The sequence below is a fragment of the Pongo pygmaeus genome, chromosome 11 (assembly GCF_028885625.2).
Source record: "Pongo pygmaeus isolate AG05252 chromosome 11, NHGRI_mPonPyg2-v2.0_pri, whole genome shotgun sequence".
Lineage (NCBI taxonomy): Eukaryota > Metazoa > Chordata > Mammalia > Primates > Hominidae > Pongo > Pongo pygmaeus.
In genome coordinates, this window is record NC_072384.2 from 42,937,227 (window position 1) to 42,960,706 (window position 23,480).

General features: G+C 36.3%; 1 protein-coding gene across 2 annotated transcripts in view; it reads left to right on the top strand.

Annotated features, from left to right (window-relative positions):
- Positions 1-23,480, top strand: part of ARHGAP15 (Rho GTPase activating protein 15) — a 644,804-nt gene that overhangs the window by 419,846 nt on the left and 201,478 nt on the right. For both annotated transcript variants that reach the window (XM_054477359.1, XM_054477360.1), the window contains exon 11: positions 19,267-19,344. In XM_054477359.1, coding sequence (XP_054333334.1) covers positions 19,267-19,344 — 78 coding nt within the window. The remainder of the gene's footprint in view (positions 1-19,266; positions 19,345-23,480) is intronic.

The following is a 23,480-nucleotide window of genomic DNA, read 5'->3' on the forward strand; positions in this document are numbered from 1 at the left end:
CAGGGATGAAGCCCACTTGATCATGGTGGATAAGCTTTTTGATGTGCTGCTGGATTCGGTTTGCCAGTATTTTATTAAGGATTTTTGCATCAATGTTCATCAAGGATATTGGTCTAAAATTCTCTTTTTTTGTTGTGTCTCTGCCAGGCTTTGGTATCAGGATATTGCTGGTCTCATAAAATGAGTAAGGGAGGATTCCCTCTTTTTCTATTGATTGGAATAGTTTCAGAAGGAATGGTACCAGCTCCTCCTTGTACCTCTGGTAGAATTCGGCTGTGAATCCATCTGGTCCTGGACTTTTTTTGGTTGGTAAGCTATTGATTATTGCCTCAATTTCAGAGCCTGTTATTGGTCTATTCAGAGATTCAACTTCTTCCTGGCTTAGTCTTGGGAGGGTGTATAGTGTTGAGGAATTTATCCATTTCTTCTAGATTTTCTAGTTTATTTGTGTAGAGGTGTTTATAGTATTCTCTGATGGTAGTTTGTGTTTCTGTGGGATCGGTGGTGATATCCCCTTTGTCATTTTTTATTGCATCTGTTTGATTCTTCTCTCTTTTTGTCTTTATTAGTCTTGCTAGCAGTCTATCAATTTTGTTGATCTTTTCAAAAACCAGCTCCTGGATTCATTGATTTTTTGAAGGATTTTTTGTGTCTCTATTTCCTTCAGTTCTGCTCTGATCTTAGTTATTTCTTGCCTTCTGCTAGCTTTTGAATGTGTTTGCTCTCGCTTCTCTAGTTCTTTTAATTGTGATGTTAGGGTGTCAATTTTAGATCTTTCTTGCTTTCTCTTGTGGTCATTTAGTGCTATCAATTTCCCTCTACACACTGCTTTGAATGTGTCCCAGAGATTCTGATATGTTGTGTCTTTGTTCTCGTTGGTTTCAAAGAACATCTTTATTTCTGCCTTCATTTCGTAATGTACCCAGTAGCCATTCAGGAGCAGGTTGTTCAGTTTCCATGTAGTTGAGAGGTTTTGAGTGAGTTTCTTAATCCTGAATTCTAGTTTGATTTCACTGTGGTCTGAGAGACAGTTTGTTATAATTTCTGTTCTTTCACATTTGCTGAAGAGTGCTTTACTTCCAACTATGTGGTCAATTTTGGAATAGGTGTGGTGTGGTGCTGAAAAAGAATGTATATTCTGTTGATTTGGGGTGGAGGGTTCTGTAGATGTCTATTAGGTCTGCTTGGTGCAGAGCTGAGTTCAATTCCTGGATATCTGTGTTAACTTTCTGTCTCATTGATCTGTCTAATGTTGACAGTGGGGTGTTAAAGTCTCCCATTATTATTGTGTGGGAGTCTGAGTCTCTTTATAGGTCACTAAGGACTTGCTTTATGAATCTGGGTGCTCCTGTATTGGGTGCATATATATTTAGGATAGTTAGTTCTTCTTGTTGAATTGATTCCTTTACCATTATGTAATGGCCTTCTTTGTCTCTTTTGATCTTTGTTGGTTTAAAGTCTGTTTTGTCAGAGACTAGGATTGCAACCCCTGCCCTTTTTTGTTTTCCATTTGCTTGGTAGATCTTCCTCCATCCCTTTATTCTGAGCCTATGTGTGTCTCTCTGCACGTGAGACGGGTTTCCTTTATACAGCACACTGATGGGTCTTGACTCTTTATCCAATTTGCCCATCTGTGCCTTTTAATTGGAGCATTTAGCCCATTTACGTTTAAGGTTAGTATTGTTATGTGTGAATTTGATCCTGTCATTATAATGTTAGCTGGTTATTTTGCTTGTTAGTTGATGCAGTTTCTTCCTAGCCTTGATGGTCTTTACAATTTGGCATGTTTTTTTGCAGTGGGTGGTACCAGTTGTTCCTTTCCATATTTAGTGCTTCCTTCAGGAGTTCTTTTAACGCAGGCCTGGTGGTGACAACATCTCCCAGCATTTGCTTGTCTGTAAAGTATTTTATTTCTCCTTCACTTATGAAGCTTAGTTTGGCTGGATATGAAATTCTGGGTTGAAAATTCTTTTCTTTAAGAATGTTGAATATTGGCCCCCACACTCTTCTGGCTTATAGAGTTTCTGCTGAGAGATCAGCTGTTAGTCTGATGGGCTTCCTTTTGTGGTTAACCCAACCTTTCTCTCTGGCTGCCCTTAACCTTTTTTCCTTCATTTCAACTTTGGTGAATCTGACAATTATGTGTCTTGGAGTTGCTCTTCTCGAGGAGTATCTTCATGGTGTTCTCTGTATTTCCTGAATTTGAATGTTGGCCTGCCTTACTAGATTGGGGAAGTTCTCCTGGAAAATATTCTGCAGAGTGTTTTCCAACTTGGTTCCATTTTCCCGCTCACTTTCAGGTACACCTTATCAAATGCAGGTTTGGTCTTTTCACATAGTCCCATATTTCTTGGAGGCTATGTTCGTTTCTTTTTATTCTTTTTTCTCTAAACTTATCTTCACGCTTCATTTCACTTATTTCATCTTCCATCACTGATACCCTTTCTTCCAGTTGATCACATTGGTTACTGAGGCTTGTGCATTTGTCGTGTAGTTCTCTTGCTGTGGTTTTCAGCTCCTTCAGGTCCTTTAAGGACTTCTCTGCATGGGTTATTCTAGTTATCCATTTGTCTATTTTTTTTTCAAAGTTTTTAACTTCTTTGCCATTGGTTCGAACTTCCTCCTTTAGCTCGAAGTAGTTTGATCTTCTGAAGCCTTCTTCTCTCAACTCATCAAAGTCATTCTCTGTCCAGCTTTGTTCCGTTGCTGGTGAGGAGCTGCGTTCCTTTGGAGGAGGAGAGGCGCTCTGATTTTTAGAGTTTCTGGTTTTTCTGTTCTGTTTTTTCCCCATCTTTGTGGTTTTATCTACCTTTGGTCTTTGATGATGGTGACGTACAGATGGGTTTTTGGTGTGGATGTCCTTTCTGTTTGTTAGTTTTCCTTCTAACAGTCAGGACCCTCAGCTGCAGGTCTGTTGGAGTTTACTGGAGGTCCACTCCAGACCCTGTTTGCCTGGGTATCAGCAGTGGTGGCTGCAGAACAGCGGATATTGGGGAACTGCAAATGCTGCTGCCTGATCGTTCCTCTGGAAGTTTTGTCTCAGAGGAGTACCTGGCCATGTGAGGTGTCAGTCCACCCCTACTGGGGGATGCCTCCCAGCTAGGTTACTCAGGAGTCAGGGACCCACTTGAGGAGGCAGTCTGCCCGTTCTCAGATCTCAAGCTGTGTGCTGGGAGAACCACCACTCTCTTCAAAGCTGTGAGACAGGGACTTTTAAGTCTGCAGAGGTTATTGCTGTCTTTTGTTTGTCTGTGTCCTGCCCCCAGAGGTGGAGCCTACAGAGGCAGGCAGGCCTCCTTGAGCTGTGGTGGGCTCCACCCAGTTCGAGCTTCCTGGCTGCTTTGCTTACCTACTCAAGCCTGAGCAATGGTGGGCTCCCCTCCCCCAGCCTCGCTGCCGCCTTGCAGTTTGATCTCAGAATGCTGTGCTAGCAGTGAGCAAGGCTTCATGGGCGTAGGACCCTCCGAGCTAGGTGTGGGATATAATCTCCTGGTGTGCCGTTTGTTAAGCCCGTTCAAAGAGCGCTATATTGGAGTGGGAGTGACCCGACTTTCCAGGTGCCGTCTGTCACCCCTTTCTTTGACTAGGAAAGGGAATTCCCTGACCCCTTGCGCTTCCCGGGTGAGGTGATGCCTCGCCCTGCTTCGGCTCACGCACGGTGCGCTGCACCCGCTGTCCTGCACCCACTGTCTGGCACTCCCCAGTGAGATGAACCTGGTACCTCAGTTGGAAATGCAATCACCCGTCTTCTGCATCACTCATGCTGGGAGCTCTAGACTGGAGCTGTTCCTATTTAGTCATCTTGGCTCCACCCCAAAAGCAGGATTTTTTAATGGCTGAATAGTATTCCATTTGTGTGTGTGTGTGTGCCTATATATCATATATATATATGAGATATATATAATATATATAATAACATGGTATATATAATATCACATTTTATCATTCACCATTGATGGACACTTAGGTTAATTCCATATCTTGGTTATTGTAAATATTGCTGTAATAAAATAAAAGTGCAGATATCTTTTTGATATGCTGATTTTATTTCCTCTGGATATATACCCAGTGGTGGGATTCCTGGATCATATGGTATTTCTATTTTTAATTGTTTGAGGAATCTCTATATTTTTTTCCATATTTGTTGTGCTAATTTACATTCCCACCAATAATATAAAAGGGTTTCCTTTTCTCCACATCCTTGCCAACACTTGTTTTCTTTTGTCTTTTTAATAATAGCCATTCTATCAGAGGTAAGGTGATGTCTCATTGTTGTTTTAATTTGCATGTATCTGATGATTAGTGATGTTGAGCATTTTCCCATTTACCTATTGGCCATTTGTATGTCTTTTTTTGAGAAGTATCTTTTTAGTTTTTTGCTCATTTTTAACTTGGGCTCAGGTTGTTTTTTGGTTGTTTGGTATTGAGTTGTTTGAGTACCTTATATATTCTGATGTTAACATCCTGTCAAATGTATAGTTTGAAAATAATTTCTCCCATTCTATAGATTGCCACTTCACTCTGTTGATTGTTTCCTTTGCTGTGCAGAAACTTCCTAGTTTGATGTAATCTCATTTGTCTATTTTTTAGAACATGTTAGTTTAATATATTTTCTTTCCATGACAATAGATCAGAAAGAAATGAGAGATATTAAATATATATAAATATGTATGTGTATATATATGCAAATACCCAGATATTTCCACAAGTCTTTCAATGTAGACCTATGTGACAAAATCATCCAGAAGCTGACAATCTGGTTTGTATTACACTAGTGCTAGATGAATTTAAATAAGGGAACAATTGGTATTGGAATGCCTTTTTTTAAGTCAACAAAGTGTTTTGAGTAACGAGAGGGTGCATAGTTCTTTGTTAGATGGTTAACAGCCCTTATGTAGTACAGAATGAAGCTGAGAAGTTAGGTTTCTCCTAGACTGCTAGAAGAAGCCTAGTCTTTCTACTTTATATTGTGATCATAGGAAGTCAGAAGGCCAACTTTATTGCTACCTCTTGGCTTTTGCTTATACATTTCTTTTTGTACGAGTCCCAAAATCACAAAAGCCAATGGTATAAATTGTCCAGGGAATGGTAGAGCTTCTAAGTAGGGAAAACGTTTTTGTCTTTTCAGCTCTATTCCAGATACCTTATATTTCTGTCTCCAAATCTGGATGTGATTTCTCCAATAAGAAATAGTTTATGAAATACTTAATTTTGAGATTTCTACTGTGCGTCCCATGAAGATTTTCAACCTCATTTCAAGAGTCTTAAACCATCTTTCAGCTAAATTAGAGATACAAAATACAGCATTCAAGGGTACAGAATAGATTTGTGATAGTCTCCAAACATTTTTCAAGTGGATCTGTGGGAACATAAACTCATAAGTATATATTATCAAATAATTTCAATCTGTGTCATAATGTTTTCATAATAAATGTCATTAATATTGTTTGTTCACGAGAGTAATATATATGTATATACTACACACATGTGTATATACGTATATGTATATAAACACTTATAAAATAGTTGGGAAATATGTAAAACGATTTAAAAACAGAATCATTTTTATAATCCACCTCACAGAGAATATATGTTCTCACATTTTAGTGCATGTTATGGCTCTATAACATCTGGAAGTGTGTATACCATGTTTGTTACTGTACCCCCAATGCCTAGCACACTTTTGCTACATAGTAAGTACCTACACAATATCTGTCAAATTGCCTGGAGAGTTGGAATTCACCAATTCAAGGGCCACAGAAATATCTTAGAATTTATCTGTTCTTCCATTTAATCACAGTTTAACACAGGTCCATCTGCCAAGCAGGAAGGAACATGACCTAGTCCCACCTCTCTGTTTAGCAGAAGTATTAATAATATCCACTAGGCAGTTTCTCCTGTACTCTCAAAAAGAAAACAGTCATCCTATTTGTGTTTCCTGAGAATAGGAAGCTCAAATGTCTCAGCTTCATCCACTGTCATGGTTAGGAGCACCTTCTTCTTTGCCTGGGAAAGAGGCTAGTGACACTACAATTTCTCAGAAGTTTGGAAAGCCTGCAAGAAGCTGAAAAGAACCATTTTGTCTGTGATCTAAATAGGACTTTGCTGATGGTTGGCATACTCAAATGGGTTTGTAGAATATTTTGTCTTTGTGCCTGGAATTTGCTTTTACGAACTCACTTGAGAGGCAGCGGCCAGGGAAGAGCTCTCTCTCACCTGAATGCTTAGCAGAGGCAAGCCATCAAAACCCTCCAGGAAGTGGCAAGCCAAAGGGTCTGAATTAGAGGCACCTCCCCAAAGATCAAAAGTTATGCTCCACCAACACAGAGACACTGAGAAATGGTTGAATGTGTTCTAAATTAAACTGCCCTGGTGGTGAGCAGAGATCTGCCAAAATCTTTCAATTAATCACTTTTACCTTCAGGGCAGAGTTAGGCCTGAGAGTATTTCAATAGATTTTTATTGGAACAGAGTTATTTCAGATATTAAACTATGTTGCACAAAGTAAAAATAATGTTATTTTTAAGTTGCTACTCTTGTTAAATAAAAGTTGGCAAGCGTTCTCGGGGTCTGTATTGTGTCTGTGTATTTGTGAATGTGTGTGGCTTTTTCTTGTGCCATAATCCCCATTGATTTTTAAAAAGTGAACAGCAATGAACTATGTGATAATATATTTATATAATATTTTCATTAATAATGTGTTATAAATAATAGAAGAAAGGTTTTAAGTATATAATTCACTACATCACAATTGGGATTTTTTTTCCTACGTCTTCAGCAATAAGTTAATTAGAATCACCTGCATTTCCTTGGGTGGACACCAAATGGATTGCAAACAAAAACAGATTAAAATAGCTGCTGGAGCTCATGGCATACAGATGACAAGATTCACCAAAAGGACAATGAGGCACTGAAAATGTTCGCTTTTCAAACAATTTTAGAGGAAATTTAGCTCTTGTGACTTCTCTGTAAAAGCTGCCTGTAAGTGTTTTGCTGAAAGGCTAGAACAGCTTTGTTTCTGATCCCTTGATGAGTGAGAGAAATGTTTAAGAAAGATCACTTTACAGAGAGATTCAGGCTGAAATGTGATGACTGTGATTCAAGCCAAGCCAAAAATTACAGTTCAGAATGAAAGGGGAGGGACGTGGTTTGGGAATCCATTTTCCCACATTCCTGAATCTCAATCATCCCAGCCAATGTTTAAAAAAAATCCAATGGAAAACAATGAGGTCACTTTGTTTAGATGTTAAAAAAAATACGGGTGGAGGGATTGAAAAGAATGATGGCAAATATATGAATTTTAAATCAGTATCTATTTCAAGTATGATGGGATCAAAGGCTACACATTATATAACTCTTATGACTTCATCCCAAAAGGATCCATTTTTCAGTTTTCTTCTTGTTTGTGTTGGTGAGCCTTTTATTGTGTTTCTTTAACTTATGAAATAGTCTCTTGCTAAAATTAAAAAAAAAAAAGTGTACATGGGCACAGAGTACAGATTACTCCTCCTGAGACTCCAAGCTTTCCTTAGGAATAGCATCTCCAGGAAGCTGGTTTTCTTTCTTTAAATCTGCTGTGGCCGCCCCACTGCTGTGTAGATCTCAGGTTATGCTGATGTAGATCTCAGGTTATGGCTTGCAAACTACCAGATGATAATGGCAGACCAAATTAGAGTCGTCGTTCTTGTTACTTCTATTTATTTTAATGAAACACGATAAGCAAGTCATACTACCAAATGAATGATTTATTTACATCAGCATGATCACAGCATAACAGTAGAACTGCAACATAAAAGAAACTCAGAGAATAATATGAGATAAACCAAATATAACCTCCAACTTCAATATCTTCCAGATACACTAAGTTTTTCTTCAAGGCAACAACTCTCACTTAATGATAACCAGAATCATTGACCAAAATTTGTCTTCAAGACTAAGATTTTTTTTTTAAAAAAAAGATGTAAGATAATTTGTCAATGACTGTTTATAGGTACCTTGTTTCCCACTCTCCAGAAATCATTTCAATTCGTCATCTTTGGTCTGATCAGACCACCGATGCTAGGTTCTTTTCTTGAGAAATTTCACAAGCAAACTCAGAATCTTGCTGAGATCTTTCTTATCTTCAGAGATTTCCAAATGATCCTAAGGCTGGCATATATCTGTAAATCACATTTATGTCTACTATCCTACAGGCTTCATGCAGTTAGGCCTCAAATTCGTAGCTGAGCTTAGAGAGATATGTAAGAATGAATGTGCAGAAAATGAGCCACAGATAGGACACTATTGTTCCACTATTGTTTCATGTTAACCAGGTATTAAGGTACATAAATGGCTTATCAATCTATATCACATTAGCCACACTGGAACTTTTTCCCCTTGTCTTTTCCCTGGTTGACTTACCATTTGGTAATCCTTAAGTTAAAAGGAATCATTTTAAAGGTGGAAATTAAATTAGACGTATAGAGGCTATACACACAAACAAGCCTGATCCATATAGAATCACAGCAAATGGAAACCAGGAAATAATATTTTTGAAAGTATACTACTGCCTATACTTCTGGATTCCAATGGTATGGATAAGCATCTCCAATTATAAAAAAATTGGTGAGATATTGTGGCAGGAACTAAGTATAAATATAAGGGAAAATTCTAATAATGAGGATTGACAGTGGTTTTACTCCTGTATACACATTGAGGAGGGATGGCTTTTTTTTTTTTTTTTTTGGTAACATTTGAAAAAGTCAGTGAGATTTTCTTCTGCTTATTGAAATGTCTGATATTCTACTTAACATGAATGAGAGAGATGAAGAGACTAGGAAAGTAATGCAATAAATTGTTTTCCAAGACTGAATCCAATCCTGTGTCTCTATACAAGAATACCTAATAATAGTAAAAAGCAAGATAGCCAATCACTCTCCTCCCAAACGTCTCCCTACCATCCCCCAACCCACAATCCCCAAACTCTATTGTCGCTGAACTTTTCAAGGCATAAATGATACAATGTAGAACCACTAAGAAAACCAAACCAGTAACACACTTAACATTCAGGGTATTTAGTTCTTTTCCTCACCCAATTTTGATGCTGGAGCAATATGACAACCTCTCTTCCCCGGTGTCCAAATAAGACAAGGTTTGTTAAGAGCTCAGGACTGGGCAGAAGAGCAAATAGGACCAATATTAGTGATAAATATTTTTGCAAGAAAACAATCTTATTTCCTAATATTAACAGATTGAAGTAACAGGGGCAAAGGAAGGAAGTGGGGGTGAAGCATTTGAAAATGATCCCAATTGCCCAAGTGTTCAATGAAAAGTCCTTGAAAAGCATTCTTCTTTCTAATTCAAGAGTCTATTTGATACTACCTTCTTCTTAGTATATATGTATATACATATATACTCCTTTATTATGTGCTCTTTCAAGGTATCTAATTTAAATCTGGAATTTGCCCCTAGCTCAGACACTGGCTATATAAACAATTTTAAATAATTGCTCATTTTTTAGTATCATAGATTCTAAGCCATTTTCTCAGAAACGAAAAAAAAATCCTTCTCTTAGTGACCTCTTTTTAGTCTAACATTAAAGAAAAATTACAACAAATATTTATCTCTTCCATGTCTTAAGAGAATAAAAATTCTTATTTTCCATATGAATCCCCTACAAATACCCGGGAAATCAAATACATTTTTTTCAGAAATGAATAATCAAAAATGAGCCAATAAAATCTAGATAATGATGCTAACCAAAAGCAAATAAAATAATGAAGGAAAAATTGAAGGTATTTTGTTATGACATTAAAAAGAAAAACTTGTTGCAATAATTGTGTCTATGAAGCAAGCATTCATAGCAGAAATATGAGGAAGGTAGAACAAAAAACCAAAATGAGATAAAAATTGAAAAGAAAAGGCTCAGGAAAGAAATGGAAGAGAAAACTAAAACAACTTCAGTAATAAAAGGAGAACTGAAAAATGCATAAATGATAGTAGGAATTTCTATAAACACAGAAAAGGACAAGAGTAAGAAAAATGAAATGAGAGATGTACTGAAACCTTTATCAACCTATTCTTCCAACATTAGAATTGGAATCACGTAACGACTGTTTTAAATATTCATAGTTTAATCCCTCACCATTTATTTCCCATGTACCAATAATGCAAATTATATAATAGTATCTTCACAAACTAATGAAACTTCTGTTTTCAGTTTTTCAAGTTCTGTTTTTATGAAAAACAATGTAGGCCTCACATTCAAGTTGGCAGACTGAAAAAAACATGTCTGATTCTCTTTCCTCAAAAAAATCCCAATGAAATAATAGAAAATACGTGTTTTAAAGAGAAAAAAACTGATAATGGTGCTGAAAACAGAAAAGGTGCCATCAGCAGATGAGAAATAGAAATTCCAGGAAGAGAGGAAGCAGATGGGATCAAACAAATAGAGAAATGAAAGCAGGAGAAACACCATTCCCAGACACCACAATTAGGCACAGTTCTTTCCAGGGATGTCCCAGAGAATAACCAAACTTGGAGTCAACAAATAAAAAGAACAGAAATTGTCAAGAGGACAGTAAAGAAAGTAATTCATTAAATAACAGGATCTAACAGCTGTGAGAACTGGGCTCCTCTTTCTTTATCCTGCACCAAGGAAGCACCTACAGCAGGTGCTTGAGCCTGAGAGGATTTTCTGTAAGGACGGAAAAGTTGCTGGCACCTGAGAAAGAAGGCAATGGAGAAGAAAGTGTGTCAGGTCTTCTCCAACAGAATTAGATATACCTTCGCCCAGGTGCAAAATTGGTAAAGTTCTCTATATCCCAAGTTAAGTCTTCCTTACTTTGATAACTGGGGAGAACCCCTGGCCTATTGTCTACTCACCACCTATTTATCCTGCAAGACACCCCAACACACCATTCTCATTTAAGATTGGACAAGTTGTGGGGAGGGAGAGAGCTGGACACATACGGAGGTACCCATGACCACTGTTTATTTTAATCAGTCTCAATCATAAGGGTAATCCAATATTTGATAATCCATCTTAAGTAAATTCTAGATACAGAGAAGAGAGATAATAGAGGGAAAATAATATTGAGCAAATAATATAAGAAAATGTTTTCCAAATGAAAAGGCCTAGATGGGGAGCACATATGAGTGACATTTTACTGCTACAAGTTTAAAGACAATTTTTTTTTTTTAATCCAAGAGCAAAAGCAATTTACCTGCAAAGTGTCAAGAATCAATTTGACATCAGACTTAACAGCAGGGATGCTAGAAGATAATGGAACATTTATTTTTCAAAGTTAGAAAAGTAAAAGATTATGAAACTGAAATAAATATTCAAGTCAACAATCAATTAGGAAGCAAAAGAAGACAGATGGGTAAAGTAAAAAAATTACCAATCACATACTTTTATGAATCAAGAAACTTCTTAAAATTCAATCCAAGAAAGAATAACAACGGAATACAAGAGAAGGAGGGTAGTTGATGCTGACCTAGAGCCGCATTGTCTAAAATGGTCATCACCAGCCACATGTGATTAAGTTACTCAAAGCTGAATAAAATACAATTCAGTCCCTCAGTTGTATTAACCACGTTTCAAGTGGTTAATAATCTCTGTAGCCAGTCATATGTGGCCAGTGAATGCTGGTTTGGACAGCAAAGACGTAGAACATTTCTATCATTGCAGAAACTTCTGTTGGGCAGCACTTAATCTGAAGAAATAAAGAAACCTAGAAAGGAAGAAGAGGACAAGTTATGTCTTAACTTTTGGGAGCTCTCCTTTGTGAAACTAAATTTTAATGTTAAACTCCAACATGTTCCCTTTTTAAAAAATAGTGGCTATTATTAACCCATAGATAAGTCACAAAATAGTTATAAAAAACAAAATGTCCCAAATTTTAAGAATATAAACAAACGCATAAAGAATAAAACTGGGAAGGGAAGTGGTAGAGAGAAGTAAGAGTAAATATACTGCTTTGTTTTTCATAGCTCAGAGATAATTTGATATGCTAAGATATAGAAATAGGCAAATTAACTCAATGAAGAGAAAGAGGGTGTACGGATAAGTGGTAGGAACTATGAATGCACTAAGCTCTTTATCTTTTCTGAGAAATCAATAAATACCATTCAAAGTTAATAAATTAATAAACAGAAATATGACATATTAACATTAACAAAAAGAATGAAAATAGAACTTTTCTTTTCGAGACAGGACCTCGCTCTGTCCACCCAGGCTGGAGTGCAACGGTGTGATCAAGGCTCACTACAGCCTCAACTTCCTGGGCTCAAGTGATTCTCCTACCTCAGCCTCTTGAGTAGCTGGGACCACAGGCGTGCGCCACCATGCCAGGCTAATTTTTAAATTTTTTGGGAGGAAGATAGGTTTCACTATGTTGCCCAGGCTGTTCTTGGATTCCTGGGCTCAAGTGATTCTCCTGCTTTGGCCTCCCAAAATGCTGAGATTGTTGGTGTGAGCCACTGAGCCTGGCCTGAAATAGAACTGTTAACAATAACTATCTTTGGAAAGCAGGTTGGGGCAGCTACTGTACTTAGTTCTGATTGTATATTGTTCTATATGGTTCAATTTTGTTTTTTTATTTTTTTAACCATGGAAATATAGCAAAAAAAACCTATATATTTTTAGAATGGTTTTTATGAAGTCATATAGTTATCCTATAGAATAAAATGATTCTTGTTTGAAAATCAAAATTGTGCCAGCTATTTCCTAAGGGAATCATTCTTAGGAAATAGCAAGGCTATTGAAGGATGGGTGTCTCATAAGAAATTAACAATAATTAAATTAAAATGGCAGATAGGTACAAAATAAACACCACTGAGTTGGAAGAGAGATTAGAATTTTAAATTATATCCTGTACTCTCAGTCATCAAATTTAAAGTGTGTGAACAAATAAGCTAGCAAAAAAATGTTGGAAACACTCACTTCAACTTAGAGGAGGAGGCATAGGTCTGAATGGCACCAGAGCTTCTCATGTTTAGCTCAGAACCCAAGTAGAAATTTGGAAGGACCAACACAGAAATGTGCAGGGGTTGAGGACAACCTGAGTGTTCCTGTGCTCAAAGATTTTCGCCGGAGGGAGAAGCCAGAAGTTCAAAGTATTGAGAGAATGGCACTTCTTGTGGTAGCTCTGGCCTCCTAGGAATTAGGAAGCGCCATAAATCTCAGGAGAGGGACTGTTTGTGCAAAATTCCCAGCCCACATTTGCAGACTGTAGAGGTTCAGATGCATTTTGTTATGGGTCAGAAAAACAAGCAGGCTTTCAGGGCACACCACTCAACCAGGCTCAAACTCCAAATCTGCATGGTTTGTCCATCATTCGGGCTACCAAACATGCTACCTAAACTAGTTCTCAATTATTTTTAACAGACTCATCTGCATTGTCAAAAACTGTCCATATTTTGGCAGATAAGCCGGTCAACTCTGGACAGAGTGTTGGTCTTAGATTTCTTTTTGCAAAGCGTCTAAGATTTATGGTGGGAATTACTCATGACAGCTGCATTCTTTCCACTGGGCTTAGACCACCATTTGGTCTAATAACTCCTAATTGTGTGTCTATCCCAGTCTAAGCTTCTTCAGGAGAAAAAAAAGTTGGAGGGAGGCAGGGGGAGACTTTTAAAAATCCCCTACAGCAATACCCAGTGATTTCTGCCAACAGTAAACACTGTTTTGAAATATAAGAAGGTCAGCTGATGATGAACAAATAAACAATATTTCAGTGAATGTGGATTTCTTCAGAGAATTTTTCATACTACCATTAATTCCAGTCTTATTTAAAAACAAAAAAAAGTAAAATGACTTAGTTTTATCGTGTTCCCAAAGTATTTTTAGCATAACAGGCAAAAATCCTGTCAGCATTTACAGTCATGTTATTTTCTTGAAAGAGGTACCTCTCAAAGCGATTTTTCACCAACCTTCTCCAAAGCACAAAAGAGGTACCTTGAAGACATTGGTCATTTAAAAATCATATGAAGTCTAATTATATTTCCAAAATAAGTAGTTTGCAATCCAGCAAGGATAATGTGGTCACGAAAAGGATGTCCAAATCCACCAATTTACATTGGTTTGGTTTGGCATAACTTTCAAAGTTCTTGGAGTAAAAGGAGGATGGCACGTGAATAATTGTAATTTGGGTAATAGTCCTAGAACTTTGGGTTTGCTGTTCTGTGAGCCATTCAGGGGAAAGCAAATCAACTTCAAGACTGTACCTATATAATTTATCATTGTTAAAATTCACTGATATGTTCCAGATTATTTTGCAAAATGTAATACCCTCCTTTTTAATAGGTACTTTGTCATTTTCACTCTATTTATGTAATTTAAAAAGTATGATAGCTGGAGAGCATGAGCCATTCAAAGCAGGAGCCGCTAATGTCAGAGATCATTATCACTCACAAGATATATAGTGTTGGTATCTTTGAATCTAAAGGGCTTGGAAATTGTGTCAAGATAGATTCATATTGCATCTAATATGTTTTGCTTTACTCTCTTTTACTTTCTGGTTTCTATCTCCAGCCACAGAGCAGTTTCTCTGCTGTGACTCAGGTCTACAACCACAGCGGTAGCACAGGTCTGATTTACCCTCCCTGTCTCCACCAGCTGTGCTCCCTCCTTTTATGCCAAAAGAAAGTTGCATTATTACTTTAGGATGAGGCTGCTTTCTTTAAACAGTACACTGCTTTCCGATTGTTTATATGTAATATGTTCAATCCATACTACTTTTTCAAATGGTTTTGATTACTGGACTTAAAAAATTTTTTACAGAAATTTATGAAAGACCAAGGAAAGCACTTCTTTTTTTTTTATTTTATTATTATTATACTTTAAGTTTTAGGGTACATGTGCACAATGTGCAGGTTAGTTACCTATGTATACGTGTGCCATGCTGGTGTGCTGCACCCATTAACTCGTCATTTAGCATTAGGTATATCTCCTGATGCTATCCCTCCCCACTCCCCCCACCCCACAACAGTCCCCAGAGTGTGATGTTCCCCTTCCGGTGTCCATGTGTTCTCGTTGTTCAATTCCCACCTATGAGTGAGAACATGCGGTGTTTGGTTTTTTGTCCTTGCGATAGTTTACTGAGAATGATGAGTTCCAATTTCATCCATGTCCCTACAAAGGACATGAACTCATCATTTTTTATGGCTGCATAGTATTCCATGGTGTATATGTGCCACATTTTCTTAATCCAGTCTATCATTGTTGGACATTTGTGTTGGTTCCAAGTCTTTGCTATTGTGAATAGTGCTGCAATAAACACACGTGTGCATGTGTCTTTATAGCAGCATGATTTATAGTCCTTTGGGTATATACCCAGTAATGGAATGGCTGGGTCAAATGGAATTTCTAGTTCTAGATCCCTGAGGAATCGCCACACTGACTTCCACAAGGGTTGAACTAGTTTACAGTCCCACCAACAGTGTAAAAGTGTTCCTATTTCTCCACATCCTCTCCAGCACCTGTTGTTTCCTGACTTTTTAATGATTGCCATTCTAACTGGTGTGAGATGCTATCTTATTGTGGTTTTGATTTGCATTTCTCTGATGGCCAGTGATGGTGAGCATTTTTTCATGTGTTTTTTGGCTGCATAAATGTCGTCTTTTGAGAAGTGTCTGTTCATATCCTTCGCCCACTTTTTGATGGGGTTGTTTGTTTTTTTCTTGTAAATTTGTTTCAGGTCATTGTAGATTCTGGATATTAGCCCTTTGTCAGATGAGTAGGTTGCAAAAATTTTCTCCCATTCTGTAGGTTGCCTGTTCACTCTGATGGTAGTTTCTTTTGCTGTGCAGAAGCTCTTTAGTTTAATGAGATCTCATTTGTCAATTTTGGCTTTTGTTGCCATTGCTTTTGGTGTTTTAGACATGAAGTCCTTGCCCATGCCTGTGTTCTGAATGGTAATGCCTAGGTTTTCTTCTAGGGTTTTTATGGTTTTAGGTCTAACGTTTAAGTCTTTAACCCATCTTGAATTAATTTTTGTATAAGGTGTAAGTAAGGGATCCAGTTTTAGCTTTCTACATATGGCTAGCCAGTTTTCCCAGCACCATTTATTAAATAGGGAATCCTTTCCCCATTTCTTGTTTTTCTCAGGTTTGTCAAAGATCAGATGCAGATATGCGGCGTTATTTCTGAGGGCTCTGTTCTGTTCCACTGATCTATATCTCTGTTTTGGTGCCAGTACCATGCTGTTTGGGTTACTGTAGCCTTGTAGTATAGTTTGAAGTCAGGTAGCATGATGCCTCCAGCTTTGTTCTTTTGGCTTAGGATTGACTTGGCGATGCGGTCTCTTTTTTAGTTCCATATGAACTTTAAAGTAGTTTTTTCAAATTCTGTGAAGAAAGTCATTGGTAGCTTGATGGGGATGGCATTGAATCTCTACATTACCTTGGGCAGTATGGCCATTTTCATGATATTGATTCTTCCTACCCATGAGCATGGAATGTTCTTCCATTTCTTTGTATCCTCTTTTATTTCCTTGAGCAGTGGTTTGTAGTTCTCCTTGAAGAGGTCCTTCACGTCCCTCGTAAGTTGGATTCCTAGGTATTTTTTTCTCTTTGAAGCAATTGTGAATGGGAGTTCACTCATGATTTGGCTCTCTGTTTGTCTGTTATTGGTGTATTAGAATGCACTTCTTATATTGTAACTCTCTAAGAGAAAAAATAAGTTTTGGATACAGGGAATTTCATCAGTTAAAAACCAGTTTACGACTCTATGCATTTCAATAGCATATAGAATAATATTTGAAAAGGAAGAGTGCTAACTTCAAAATAGACATGCACTTGATTTTACACCTTGTATAAATGAATATGCATATTAAAGTGATGATTAAGTAAGGCCCTTATTCGCAATTAAATTTTGAAATTCAAATAATTTCGTTTATAATAGACCTCTGATAAGGGTCTAGCTAATTAGCAAAACAAAATTTTTAAAAACACACAATGTTCTCATTTTTATTATAATAGATATTAATTCACATTTTATCTTTAATCATTGTAAAAGGACTAATTTGATTGATTTTAAAAAAAATTAGAATTTCTCATTTAGAGAACATAGACCCACATATTCCATTGATGTTTCTATTTTCTAAAGTAATTATTTTTCTCTAAATTCCTTAAAATCGATTGATAATCCATGGGAAAAAATCAGGGCCACGTTCATTTGATCAAACTTTGTTTGTTTGTGGTGGCAAGCATCAAGGTAACTTTATTCACTACTCATGGTTCTGATGCCACTTGTCTACTTCCATATCCAAAACTCTCCCCAAAACCCCCAAGCATGCCATTATGAACATTTTTCTGTAAACATTTCAGGGCCTCTGACGGTGATTTTAGAGAAGAATTTTGAAATAATTTCCTCAGTGGCTATATGCTCAAAAAAATTGAGGGAAAATTTTGAGAAGGACACACTTGAATGTACAATTTTTAGTATTTTTAAATCTATCACATTATTTAAAATTTCACAGGTTAAAACTAAGTACCAAACAGCATCAAATGACAAAGGAAAAAAGAAAATGATTAATAAGTTTTTTATAAATTAATTTTTTAACATTCTGGATGTGAGTGCATGAACTTAAGACCAAAATAGACCAATACTAAAAGTAGCAATTAAATATTAGAAAAATTTTAATTAGGACTATTATCACATTTAAGCTGTCACGCAGAAATTGAACTTTAAAACAAACAAACCGGAGTAGACTTAGATTAATGAAGGTAATTTGTGCATCACAAAGAAAAAATATATTTGATTTTTACAAATATATGTGTCTTAGAAACTTTCACCACTGGCTAACTGGTGTCCAGCTTCACCTAATTTCTCACAATTTATAGTTCTCAGGAAGAGACAGAGTCTCAGTAATTTCTTAGATTATTCTAGAACTATAAAGTCACATCAATTAATACATTTGTTAATAGCTATTCCAATTTATTGCAATTATCTCAAGTAACCCTAAAGTTTATTACATGTAAGAGTAAAAACTATAGTGAACGATTGTCCTAAATTATGCCATTATTACCAATGTTATAAGTGATGTTATTCTACCCTAACCTTCCAATGAAGTATTTTGCACAATGGCAGAAGTGTTCCTAATATAAAGTGTGTAAAAATGTAGAGATGGTAAAGCAATAAATGAGCTCATTTTATGCCAGTGAAGAGCTTTGGGAAGCCTTTATTCTGTTAAACTATGGCAATAATTTCTACCCATCTATTTAATACTATTGTGAATTACAGTGATTATCCATGATGCTATACCACCTCCCTAGAGAAACTGCTAAGACCTCTGCGTCTGCTGGCAATCTCACCTAGGCCTGAGTGCCCAGACACATCAGAGAACATACATTCTTGACATTAAAATTATGTTTTCAGCATTTTTAGATAGTATTTCAGTGTTTGACTAAGCGTTTCCCTTTTCGTTTTCCTGTTTCTTCATTGTCCTCGTAACGTGGCCAAGAAATTAACTAGATTCTATAAATAGATGTGTGGAAAACAAGTGAATGATTATTGAAATTCACTGCCAGGATAAGTTATTTTGAATTACAGATGACCAGTTCTAAAATAATCTGAAACTCATTTTACCATTTTGCTAAAGTTTTTTTAATTTTTCTCTCCATAATGGAGCACCCCAATACCTGTAATACACTAGAGATTATCAAACTAGCATTATATCTAGAATAGAATTTTTACTCTTTAGTTTCAAATGATCAGACCAAAATATGTTATTCTGTAACAATCACAGGAAAACAAGAACAGAACAGAACAGAATAGAATAGAATAGAATAGAACAGAGCAGAGCAGAGTAGAAATGGAGAAGAAAAAGAGCTGAGAAGAGGAGAGGAAGGAAAGAAGAGAGACAGAAAGGCTGGAAGACAGTAAATCAGGCCAGTAACAAATGTCTTACAAATGTCTCAAGTTGTTTTACCTTGCAGAAAAAAGGCAATAATACACAAATGTCTGGAGGTTTCCCCGCTACCCAGTTGGATTCCTATATTTTCCTTGGAAATGAACCTTAAATATATGATGTAATCCTATTCTACCCACTGCTCTTTTTGCCTCAATTAGACTCAAATTTATTGATGATAATTTTAATTATGACTGAACACCATGATTACTTTGAGATTAAAATTTTGAAGATTGCATAATTTGGAACACACAAATTAGTTTTCTCTGAGAAGAATAGATATTTGATATGATTTACTCCTTTTCATAGATTTTTTTTAAAACCATCTCAGTTCCTATATGTGCTAATATAAAATATGTCCTTTTGTCTTCAGGTCTAGATGTTGATGGAATATATCGAGTTAGTGGCAATCTGGCAACAATACAGAAGTTAAGATTTATTGTCAACCAAGGTAAGTGATTTCCACTTCAGAGACTTTTTCAAACAGTTTCATATGGAACAATATTTCAGACACTGTGCTGTATGTACTGTGAATAAATAGTAATAAAACTTTAACAGGAGAATGTGAAAGTGGAAGAAATTATCAGAAAAGTAAAAGATAACCAACTAGTTTATCTAGAAAAGAATAGAATATACAGAGAAACAAATTAATAGTTTATGTGAAATAAATAATGAATGGAACATGTCAAAATAAAAATGGGGGAAAGAATAGAAAAAGAGTAAAAGAAAAATGACCCAGATTCACAAAATGTTATTGGCTTATAATGGACACTTACTATATGAATGAATGAAAGAATGAATGATGATGAATGAAAGAATGAATGATGGAAAATGTAAAAGTCAAAATAACAGGTAATAGAAAAATATATAGTAGGTAAGAAAAAAATTAGGAAATGCATATGCCATCAAAGAGTTGTAAATTAAAACAATGAGATACCACTACATACCTGTTAGAGTGGCTAAAATACTGACAACACCAAATGCTGGCTAAGATGTGGAGCAACAGGAACTCTCATTCATTGCTGGTGGAAATGCAAAATGATTCAGTCACTTTGGAAGAAAATTTGGCAGTTTCTTGTGAAAATAAATGTATTTTTATTGTATGATCCAGTACTTCTTGGTACTAACCCAAATGAGTTAAAAACTCATGTACACACAAAAACCTACACACAAATATTTACTGCATCTTTTTTCATAATTGGCAAAGCTAGAATGGAACTAAGATGTCCTTCAATAGGTGCAAGGACAAATAAACCAGAATACATCCATATAATGGGATATTATTCAGGGATGAAAAGAAATGAGCTTTCAAGCCATGAAAAGACTTAGAGTAATCTAAATGCATATGCTGAGTAAAAGAAGCCAGTGTGAAAAGGTATGATTCCAACAATATACTGGGAAAAGGAAACCTAGAGAGAGTAAAAGATGAGTGGAAGCAGTGGGACGAGTTTGGGGGAAAGAGGGAGAGATGAATAGGTGAGCACAGGGGATTTTGAGGGCAAACAATTCTGTATGATGCTGTAATTACACATACATGTCATTACACATTTGTCAAAACCCATAAAATGCAACATAAAGAGTGAATCCTTATGTAAATTATAATATTTAGTTAATAATAATGTATCGATATTGGCTTATCAATTATAACAATCTACCCCATTAATGCGAGATGCTATTAATAGGGAAAATTTTTGGAAGGGTGAGGAGATATATATTAACTCTCTGTACTTTCTGCTCAATTATTCTGTAAACTTAAAATTGCTCTAAAAGAAGTCTATTAATTCAAAAAGTAAAAATAAGAAATTAGAAAATGAAAAACAAAAAGACCAATACATCTTAAGCTGGTGTTATAGACAGCTCATGGGTTTTAAAATCATACAGATGGGGTAGAACTTAGACTTTCTCCTTGTATCCTTGGCATCTTAACCTCCCTGTGCCTCTGTTCCCTATCAGGAAAAACAGTGGGGGGATGCCTTGGAAACATTTGGGAAAATTGAAGTGGGTAGCATCTATGACACTTAGGAATGTGACAGACTCATGTTGGTTTTCCTTTTACTTAAAAGCAGTCAACAGTGTCTTCAGAAGAACTCCAAATCCTTGTACTCTAGCTTCCCACTTAGCTTCTATAATAGCTGGCTTCAGGTCCTCTGAATGTTTTTCATAATACATTTAATATATAAACTGTACTCCCACATTTACATACTGTTGTGTTTTTTAATGTCTTTGCATATGCTCTTCCCTTTACTTTCAATATCCTCCTATCTTTTCCTTCCCATCCCACATACACAAGCTTCCAGCCTGGTAGATTTCTTCTTTTTCTTCAAGGCCCAGATTATAGTAATTTCATTCAAGAAGCCTCCAGTCAGATTTCTTCTCTGTTCCCCTTACACTGAGTAGCTGAATTTACAGTAGTACATTCACATCTAACTTTTTAAATTCCATCTATTATAAGACCCATAGATTTAATGCCAACTTTTGGAAAGGATATAATCAAATGTACTCGGTGATTGTATTTCAGAAACATTAAAATTTGTAAGTCTTGGAATCAAAAAATAGGATACTGGCTGAAATGTCTGTCTGTTTCACAAATCTCTAAAAAGGTAGGACTTGAATCATCCTAGTATCTTTTCCCATTAACCAGTTCTAGCCTTGGTGTTTCCATACAAGGAGTTCCTCATACAGGGAGTTTTTAATTAATATTTGTTGAACAATGTGTGTGGGTGTTGCAGGTAAGAGAAGTATCAAAACTGGAAAGCATTCAGTTCTCCAGCAATTCAACCTGGGTTGAACCAGTTTTTTAAATGTTGATTGCAATACTTTTGGCCACTTGCCACATGACTCTTGTTTCTGAGAATCTCTATAACTGAGAATCTCTACAGCTCTGTTCACTAATGCAATTCTTTGTCTTTCACAATTACTCTCTTTCCTGGGCAAAACACAGAACTAAACCTTACCTCATTCATTTATATTATTTCCGTTTAACTGAATCAGAGTGCCCCCTCTGTGGGTAAAATAGCCCTAGCCTCATATTCATTCTAGCTTATAACCAGCTAAAATCATTCTTATAATATAGTTTATGCTGAAACGATATCCTGATTGGGATTCTAGACAGCTGGGCAACACATTTCTTCTACAAAGAAGAAATCTCAAAACAGAAGCCATGCTAGAAACAAACACTAGTTGCATTTCCTGCCTTTAAAAAAATTATGCTCAGCAGTCTGAAAAGGCAAAGAAAAAAATCTGCAATGAAAATATGAAATCTGTCCATCTCATCTTTTGCAATCCAAACTTCAGCGTCCTCTGAGGCTATGTAACTGCTCATGTTTCCATGAGAATTGACAATGTAAAGCTGGACAGAGGCCTGAGTTGGTATCTGGTAGCACAGAATTGTCAGTAAGCTGTCTCCCTGGTTTATAGCACTGTCAGAATGCAACATACTCAACACAAATTATGCTACATTAGGACCTTTGATACTGGTAACTTTGTCCAAGTTGTGTTATGGACTTTTTTGAATTAGATGATAAGTGAAATGCATATACCAACCCCTTTCAAAATTTGCTAATCAGATTATCCTTTGAATGCGTTTTCTGGACTGGCCCCACAACCTTGTTGCTAATGCCATACCTTCCCCTCCATCTGGACCAGGACTCTAATAGTAGAGCTGACTTGAAAATAATCAGTGCTGGGTGCAAAGAGATTGTAAGTGTACATGTGGCCCTCTGTGGCCCTCTCTCTGTGTGTCTCTGTGTGTCTAATACAACAAAATGGCAATGCAGGGAAAATTCCATGAAAACATAAAGCACTATGTAAAGGCAATGCATCATTTTTGCAGTCTAAGATGAAACATAAATGATTTTTGCATACCTGCCTTGTATTAACGTATTTTATTCCTTCTTTATTCACCTTGCACATGTTTATTTTCTAGAAGGCTCTAAATATACATTTTTAAACAAGTAAGCCCTGCCCACTGTTAGACTAGACAAATAAAAACTGATTTTTGCAATTTTCAAGACAGATGAATTGCAATTTCTGTATTTCACTAACTTTCTTGAATGCTATAATCATCAGCAATTCTAAATGCACCAGTTGAATGACTCAATTTGTTTTGGTTTTCTGTTTGACTTACTAAATCAGTGGGAATTAGATACCCTTATTATACTTCCAGTTCAGATGACATGCAAGTTATATTCAAAGTGTTCACTTTCGAAAAGGATTTCCTAATTATAACTAGTAATGATGATAATAGTAATTATTATCATAAAAGTAAGCAGCATTTTCATAATTTATTATGTGCCAGGCACTGTACTAAGCACTTTATTTACATAATTTAATCTAATCCTTTCTTCCATCCCATAGAGTAGGCACTATTATTATTCCCATTTTACAGATGTAAAAACTGAGGTTCAGATATTAAATAATGTCCTAATGTCATACAGCATATAAGTGAAGGAGCTAAGACTAGATCCCAGATCTGTCTGACTCAGAGCCTATGCTGCAAACCACTGCCATTATTCTGCATTTCCAATTCATCAGCTGTTGATTATCTCTTTATAAAAGCAGAGATTAGTCTTTTCGTGCTACACACGC